The sequence below is a fragment of the Mizuhopecten yessoensis genome, unplaced genomic scaffold (genome assembly GCF_002113885.1).
Source record: "Mizuhopecten yessoensis strain PY_sf001 unplaced genomic scaffold, ASM211388v2 scaffold2681, whole genome shotgun sequence".
NCBI lineage: Eukaryota > Metazoa > Mollusca > Bivalvia > Pectinida > Pectinidae > Mizuhopecten > Mizuhopecten yessoensis.
Window position 1 is genome coordinate 883880 of NW_018404667.1, and position 8998 is coordinate 892877.

Genomic DNA, 8998 nt, shown 5'->3' on the forward strand with positions numbered 1-8998 from the left:
TATTCTCTATAAAATGACCATATAAAACAGGCTTTCAATATTTTACATAACTTATTCTCGTGTTCGTCGCTACGCAATACGTGATATAATAGAAATTATTTTCCCCCGATACACTTGTTATGTTATTGAAGAGAATATCAGTCGGTATAATGTAAACCTGCATAAAATGTGACAGGTTTTATATTGTATCATCTTTGAAAAGTTTATTTGATACAGTTTCTGTGATTCTTATAATCAAATCTGTTATATTTTACAATCAATTCGTCCTCTGTTGATGTATTTTTACATTTGTACATCTTATAACCTTCCTATTTCTATTTTGGCGTATTCATTTTCGTGAATTCCTATTTTTTGACAGTGTTGTTTGGCCCTAATTGACTCGCATTGTTAATGGGCCATGAAACAATACAAAAACAGAAACCCAAAACATAATTATCTTATGATGTAAGATCCAAAAACAAATCGAATGACGAAAAAAACTCCTCCTTTGAAAAAGTGCTCAAAATAATGAAAAACAGGGGTGATAAAGTTTCTCAAAACTGCAATAAGTGTTTATCGAGTCAGATAAGTTTATATTTCCATATTAGTCTATGTCCGATGTAGCCGAATGTGTAACGCAGTTAAATTGTAACCAGAAAAGTGAACAGTCCAAGTTCGAATCCTCGTTCAGATCCAGCTTTCTTTTAAATATTTAGGCAGTTGATATTTTCCCTTAATGAAGTAATAAAATATTTTTCAAATTATTGGAACATTTTATTTATATTTAAATAATATACTTAGTGATTTGCCGTCTATGTAATTATGTCAGCAAGTACCTGTACACGTGTACAGCACAGCTACGCTTTATAGATAAGAAATAATGTTAAATGGACTTTATTAATTGTTTTACCCTCCAACAGGCACTAGTAATTATATCTGTTATTTCACACCAACACATGATGACAACGAAATACAAAGTTTGTGGGATTCGTTACGTCAAAAAAAACATAAGTTTGCCATTCACAGCTGCAGGAATAACAAAAAAATAACATGTGTTTTGTAAGAAAACAGGTCACGGCATGACGCAGTCAGTAGTAATGAAAATTAACACGTATACCTGTTGGTATTGATTGTACGACTGTGTGTTACATACAGCGTATGATTGGTTTTAAATAACGCTAAATTAGCATTTTGTTGATTCTTTATCGTGAAACGCAGGTATTATTAGTCATGGCCTTAAATTCGTCTGTTTAAAATAATCTACCCTTAGACACAGGATTCCGATAGAGATACCTGTATAAAAATTACGAAAGCAGCACTATTACTACCACGCGAAGATTTTAAACTTCATTTTACTGATTTTAAACCACTAATTACAAAATTCCTAAGATCACAAATGCAGAATGATTTGAATCAATGCGTAGATAAAAAAATACATTATATTAAGCTTTAAATCGGTGAATGACATCCAAGCTACAGAGAGAGGCGCCGAGACGAGGTTGTCCTTGCCCGTCTTCAGATAGGTCATTCATACATTACCCATTGCAATTTACTTAAACGTGATGTCCAGCCTCAATGCATAGCGTGTCAGGAACCATTTACAGTAAAACACTACTTGTTATATTGCATCGACTTAAAGTCAACTCGAGAAAATTTCTTTAATAACATCACATCTTAAATCTCTTTTTAAAAATATAACTGTTTCTTCAATTGTAGGCTTTTTGAAAGCTTTTTGAATACAATTTGAGACATCATAGCCACTTGCAACATTCAAATTGACGTTTGTCTTTTAACCTTCAAGTGTGTTTGATGCTTTTTTTCTCGACCACTTGTTGGCCCTAATTACCTATCCTGTGCTGATGGGCCGTTACGCATTTAATAGTAATACTAATAATAACAGGACATGGTGGCACGCGTGCACTAGCGGATTATAATTTTGGGAAAATAGGCAAAGCAACCCGCCATAGCTCTTTCATTACCTTAAAATTTCATTTGGAACAAAAACTTTCGAAAGCCTTGAAGCATTATCATATTACACTGTACTAGGTCCGACCAATTTTAATGAACGAACAACTTTGGTTCAACCGGTTGGATTGAAATGAACGAAAACGGCCGTGGTTTTTTTTTGTGTTTTTTATCATCTTATCAACAGCTAAGATTTGTTTTAAGGACGTGTCTCCATGTGTGGTTTGTAAGCGTGCATGTGTGTATGTGTGCCGGAGACAGGTTATGTTAAAAGTAGTAAACCACTAGGTGAATGTGTGAACTGGGTTCTAGTTTGATGACCACATTCAAAATCAACGTACATGTAGCATGTAAAACAACACAAACGTTTAGCCTATCATTGAACAGTGATTTACATGAAGAGAGACATATGTCACGTAATTAAATATGCGCGACTTAATATAAGTGGTGTATATAACTCAACAAAGCAAATGTAACATTGTAATTGCATACCGCAAAGTCGTGCAGGCTAAATATTAAGAGCTAAGACATACAACTTAGTATTTGTGTAGATTTATTTGCATTTGGGACAGAGGTTTTTTGGCAACAAGTCACGAAGATGGATGTTTCGACTGTGGTCGATGACAGTGGAAATGCCATATCTTTCAAACAATATAAGGGAAGGAGATTTCACCCTTCAATGGTTGGTAATATTGCCGACACCCTTGCCAATATATCTTCATTACGCGTTTTAAAAGACGACGTTCTGCTGTGTTCATATCCGAAATCAGGTAAGAGTTAAAATCGTAATATGTGCACTTAATCATTACTATAACCATTGTCCCTACATTAATAACTCGTATTCATTGTAACGCGAAGACTAGCCTGAGTTTCATCTGGCCCTGACACCAGACAAAAGGCATTTTGACAGAAATATTTTTATTGTGGGGCCCCCAAAGCACACCCACTACTATATTAAAACGTAAGACCAGCCTCGCTGTACTGCATGTCACCAATCATTCACCGTAAATTAGATTGACCTTCAGCGAACATAAGACAACTCTGTTAATTTATAAAACAAGTCTGAATATATTTTCAAATGAGTTAATATATTTTCTAACTCTCGACTACCTCGAAAATGTTGAACTGATCCCCAAGATACATGCATGCATACCATTAACTTCTTTTCAATTTTCACGTTGATGTTGTCTTTCACTGCTTCGTTTGATTGCTGTTATTAAACATGTTGTTATGGTCATTTATTGACAATAATGCTGTCCTGTCCTATTACAATTACAACATTTTCCATTGTAGGTATACACTGGGTACATAGTATGGTCCAGATGTTGCGAGGCAAATCTCTCGAGTACCATGGATCACCTTGTATGGTCGAGTTCGACAATTTGACATCAGTTAACTCGAACAGAACGTACGGAACCCACTTGACCTACCCATTCATCCCAGAAGAAGCAAAAAAGGGCAACGTCAAAGTGATACATGTGTTGAGAAATCCTAAGGATGTGTTATGTTCTTTTTACGAGTACCAGAGAAAACTTGACAATGGCCTATATAAAGGAGATTTCAACGGAATGCTGAACTGCTTCTTGTCAGATGGAGGTATGGCAGTTTTTTTGCTGATAGTTACTCACCTATTAGTGTTAGCATTATGCATTAAACTTAATACTTAAGGAACTGAATTTATTTTTTCAACATGCATGTGGTCATAACAACATTGAGTTTCTAGACATATTCAATAAAGTGCGCGTATTTTTAAGTGCTTCGAAACGTCAGATGAAAGCATAAGTCATTCCCTATTTATACAAGGGGCAACGCAGTAGGGAACACGTGTTTTTTTCTGGGAAAATATAAAACATTCACTAGGGGCCCTGGCAACAGCATCACTACAAAACAAACAACATGTATTTCAAAATTGAATTTGTAGAACTTATACAAATCGTATACTAGTATCATGTACTTTACATACCTTATACATTATTTTAGCTTTAAGATCAAACCAATTGTGTTTAATGTTAATTCATATAAGAATAACAAATCTATATCGAGGGTTGTATCACGATAGACGTGAACCAAGTACGGCCTGTGCTACGCAACAATACGCAGTGATGAGGTCATCTCTGCTATGCAAAAATGCATGTCATTTTCGTCAATGGGTCCAAGCATACGGAAAGTAAATATTCAGTAATCATTGTCTCGTGTATGGAGTCATTCTTCACAACAGGATGGCACTCTATCGGGGGGATAACGTTGACATATGTTGCCTTGATCATACAATAAGTGTTAACTACCAGACAGCTACATTGTTTTTCAAATCTAAAAACAAAGTTCCATTCCATATCTGATCCCATGGAGTACTTGTGTACAAAATTTGAGAAACACATGACAAACAATTTCTTAAAAGTATTATCTGAGAGATAGTAAAAGCCAACATATCGTGTAGTGTGCTAACACATATTTATTGTTTGCTAATTTTTCTTTTCCTTCAACCATCGTTACGTATTCTGATAATATTCTTCAATAAATGAAAAATATACTTTAATATGAACAAGTATATAAATTTAATTGTACCATAATTGCTTTACACATTTTCAACCTTTTTATTTCTAGTTTTCATTATTGTGATTGCCTATTTTATTGTGTTGTTTAGCCATACATGCCTAGCAATGTCGATGGACCGAGAAATAGTAAGAAACAGAACAAATATAGATTCTAACAACTGTGTGACTTTCATTTTCTGGAGATGTTAGTATAATATATTTTTTTCGTGCTTCTTTTTTCCAGTACCCACATGTGGTGCTTCATGGTTCACCCATGTAAAGGAATGGGAAATGGCCAAAAAGATGAATCCTCGTCTGAATTGTCTGAGTCTACGGTACGAGGATTTAAAACGGGTATGGATTATCTCTTCCAATGTTAGATTATCATGTATGTATAATGTGCACTTTTGTGATATGCAACCTTCCTTGTGTACAAATAATCCGCTTTCGTTTTTCGCTATCCAAACGGTTCAACAAAGGTTGTTCTTTTATGAAGTAAGGTCGGACCTAGTAATCTGATGCTGCTTTTAGGCTAGCTTTGATAAAGCATTGCAATGCCTGAATAAACATTTGAAGGATTTATAAAATATTTCATTAAAAAATGACTTAGCGGTTGTTCTGCATCAACGAACAGACCCATGGTTTCTATAGCTCAAAGACACAAAAGTTATCTTAAGAGGAGAAGCATGTGGTACACTAAGAATCAGGAATAGGTTCTTTCTGATCTTTTATGAAGGGGCATGGACAGTACAAAACTTTATATTCTGCCACCATTGCATCACTTTAAATTCTCTTTTCTTTCCTGTCTTTTTTCTGTTCTAGGCGTTGTTTCTCCAGACATCCGCCCTCATACAACCCTGGCTGTCGCAAGTGAACTTAACCAACTTAAACAAATACTATACACAAAAATAAATTCCTTTTGATATTTGGATACAAAAAAATAGCATTTATTACATGTTTGTTCTTGAAGCAAGTTTCTAAAATAATGTGTAAATTTTGCATGCGACTAACTTTACTATGTTTTGTTTCTTACTAGGATCTATTTTCAAATATTGTTAAATTGGCAATGTTCCTAGACGTCGACCACGATGAGAAATTTCTAAGGCAGGTAGAACATGCTTTGTCCATTGACAACCTGAGAAGAGAACATAATACACCAAAAGGAGGGACCAAAAAATATTCAACTTGGATCAAGGATGGGAGGCTTCCAATTTATCGAAAAGGTAACAGTTGCAACATCTGTGTTGAACGTGTTGAATGAGAGTTGTATATAAATCATACCGTAATGGTATTGAATAATTCGATACATTCATTTATTCACCACAGCCAAACAGATGAACATTATTTATTCATGATGCAATATGGTAATTTAACCACCAGTGGATAAGACTTTTTCTCGGTATTTTTTCGCCGCAGATGAAAATGATGTCTTTATGATGCATCGATGAAAACAAAATTGTTTAACTCCGGAACTTTTGGCTTTGCAATTTTTGCTTGTCATTAAATGTCATATATATTATTAATGTTTTTTTTTAAATTTAGGCTTGCTTTTTCTCACTGCGTGTCGTAAGAAGCGACTAGTGTTAAGATCCCCTCATAATCGAGTTTTTTCTTTCGTGTCTCATGTTAAGGGGACGTCGAAGAAACGAAACAAAAATGATCAGCTATCTCAAATGCAATATGAGATATATATATAAAAAAAACAAAAAAAACCCACTTTTCTACTCTTTCCATTTGGCGGTTTCGCCTTAAGAATATGTCTTTATATGACCTAAGCTGTTAGGAGACGTGAAAACCTTACCAAAACAATACTTACATCAAATCAGCAATATAGTAATTTAACCACCGGTGATGTGCAAGACTTTTCTCAGTATTTTTTTCGCAGCAATATTTGCTCGCTTTGCGAAGGTTTACGTCTTTTACAAAGCAACTATACATATATATTGACGGTGACTGGATCAACGGACTATTTTAAAGTGCCGACTTAACGACCTGTCATAGCAAAAACACTTTTGCACGACACCATAAACATGTCATCAGTGTTTTAATATGTTAAGTGGTTTTAGCCCATNCCCCCCGACTTTTGTCTTTGAAACAGTTACATACAGGGCCATATTCAACACTAATGCCTATAGAAAGCAGAAACATTGGCAATACAGTAGGTTTAATTATCTCCAGAACATGGCGGTGTCGAGAGCAATGTAATAACACAGGTGTCGTGCTGAAAACAATCTTAACAATTATTTATCAAAATCGCCTTGTATCACTAAAAATCACTATTATTGTATTTTCTGAAACGATAATCAAATATTTCGATATTTACAGGAATCGTCGGAGATTGGAAAGAAACACTGACGGTTAAGCAGAACGAGACTTTTGATGCTGTATTTAAGGAGAAGATGGCTGACATGTCTATTGATCTCGATTTCGACTTTGAGTAAATGAGACTCGAATGCCACTCAACATTTCAATGCATTCTTCCCAATTTGTAACCAGAGACAAACAGTCATGTTGAAAAATATTACCCTAGGGACTTGATTTATGAGCCATAACTTTGAAACGGTTGAGAACATCAACCTATAACTGCATATACCAGTGCATGGCAACAACAGACGAACACAATCAATGATATTAGTATTGACTCTTGGGTCTGGCCCTACCCAAAGGCACTTAATTTTTGGGCCATATTTTTGAAACAGTTAAGATCCCTTACCCATAACCATGTATACATTTTTGGCTGTCGCTATCAACACCCTACGGATAAGTACTTCAAATCAGTAACGTAACATTACACGTCACTAGCCAGAAGTAAATACAAACTATCGTCTGTTTCAAACATGGCAACCTCCAAATATAGTTCAACGCCTTTGCGTCCGAAAATAGGGTCAAACATATTCTACAATGGAGAAATATGCAAAGTAGTAGTATTGTTCCAACCAAGTCTGTATTTTGCTGCACAGTATGTGGTTCAGTCCATGGTTTCATCAAGCTGATCATCAGTGTTGGTGGCTTAACATGAGCGGGAAGTTCAAAACAAGACTGCAAGGTCAAATTGACGTAGTTGTAGAATAGTAATAGTTAACGTGCTTGCGTGTATTGTGGTGGAATATATAACGAGAACAAGACTGTTATTTCCTAAATATATCTCAAATCTCTTTCTCGTTTTTGGTTTAATATTGAGCGTTCGCCCACGTTAGGAAGATAATGGGTTCTGTCCCAGGCCGGGATATACTAAAGTCCTTAATAATAGTAGTTGTTATTGCCTGTCCTACGTTCTGCATAGAAATGAATGACAACAACTGGTTCATCCGTTGTCAGCGAAATGTGATCGGGCGAAATGCTCTGCCGGGTGCCTTCGGTATGGTATTTAAGTGAGGTAACACTATACAATCGGCATTAGAACCGCGCTATCACAAGGAGGCAAACCCACCACCATACCCTGTCTCATGAAGGCACTTCCTTTAATTACCTTAGATGGTGGTAGGACGGTTAACAAAATAAAACCAAACCAAACTTACCTTAAAAAATGTTGGCATATTCAAATAAATATTACTAGCCATGGTCGACGTTTTTGTTTGTGCTTAACGTTCGTTTGATGTCATTCCTTTAACATGATTTATCTACTTTCTATTGGCCCTAATTAACTCTTTTGTGTTGATTGGCCGTTAAGAATCCAAGAATAAACTAACAATGAACACAAGCGCTTGATGAATTTTGCCAAAAGGGGTTAATGCTGCGTCCTGCCAGGTCAAGTGACTACGTAATATACAGTACGGTACCGTGAATAGGATTAATATGAACCTCGTGATACATCATCTTGCTGTGATGCATTTTGTTACAAGAATACATGTTAATGATTATTGTCAGATAACATTATTTTTGGCAAAGAGCATCTTGTATGTATTTTCAAGCGGTTATACAGACTTATACAAGTTACAGCAGGTGAAATGTAATCATCAAACAAAGAGAATGAAAAGGGGTCAAGGGACGAAACAGAATTTTAAAAAAAGCAAAACATTGAAAACAATCAAAAAGTGTCGAGAAAAAAACCCGAATGGATTGCGATGGGAAACTTGCAGTTTTGTACTGAGGAGAAGCACAAACATTTTGGTTATGCCAAAGATCAAAAGAAAAAAGCAACGTTACGGGAAACATGGGGATAGGTACACACTGTTTCGTTTTAAAAACATTTATCCTATTACAATTGCATAATTTAATCTATATATTGCCATATATCAATTAAAGTCGCAACGATATCGTATGGTTACGGCCAGCAGTGTACAAAGAGACGCAACTCTTTTTGGCTTATTGCCTGAAATCAAGATAATCTCTTTATCGCACCTCAAATTTTTGCATGTCGTTTTGATTAAAATTAAAACGCTTTTTCATTTTAAACTCGTGCGCAATTTCAAATAGCTCTAAAATATTACTTGACAGTTATTAAGTATTCTTTGTTTATTTGTTTGTATTGTTTTACAGTTCATCGACAATTAAAAGAAAATAAGTGTCAATCAACACTT

At 35.3% G+C, this 8998-nt stretch overlaps 1 protein-coding gene across 1 annotated transcript; it reads left to right on the plus strand.

Annotated features, from left to right (window-relative positions):
• Positions 1 to 2542: 2542 nt before the first annotated feature.
• Positions 2543 to 6919, plus strand: LOC110446392 (sulfotransferase 1C2-like). The gene is made up of 5 exons (XM_021491524.1): positions 2543 to 2714; positions 3238 to 3540; positions 4723 to 4832; positions 5515 to 5701; positions 6804 to 6919. Exons 1-5 carry the CDS (start codon positions 2543 to 2545, stop codon positions 6917 to 6919), a joined length of 888 nt encoding a protein of 295 aa, XP_021347199.1.
• Positions 6920 to 8998: the final 2079 nt, after the last annotated feature.

Bases quoted from the DNA above. Each gene is read 5' to 3' on its own strand.
- LOC110446392 (XM_021491524.1), top strand. From the start codon at position 2,543: ATGGATGTTTCGACTGTGGTCGATGACAGTGGAAATGCCATATCTTTC. The intron at 2,715-3,237 runs GTAAGAGTTAAA...TTTCCATTGTAG, and splicing joins GTGTTCATATCCGAAATCAG to GTATACACTGGGTACATAGT. The intron at 4,833-5,514 runs GTATGGATTATC...GTTTCTTACTAG, and splicing joins GGTACGAGGATTTAAAACGG to GATCTATTTTCAAATATTGT.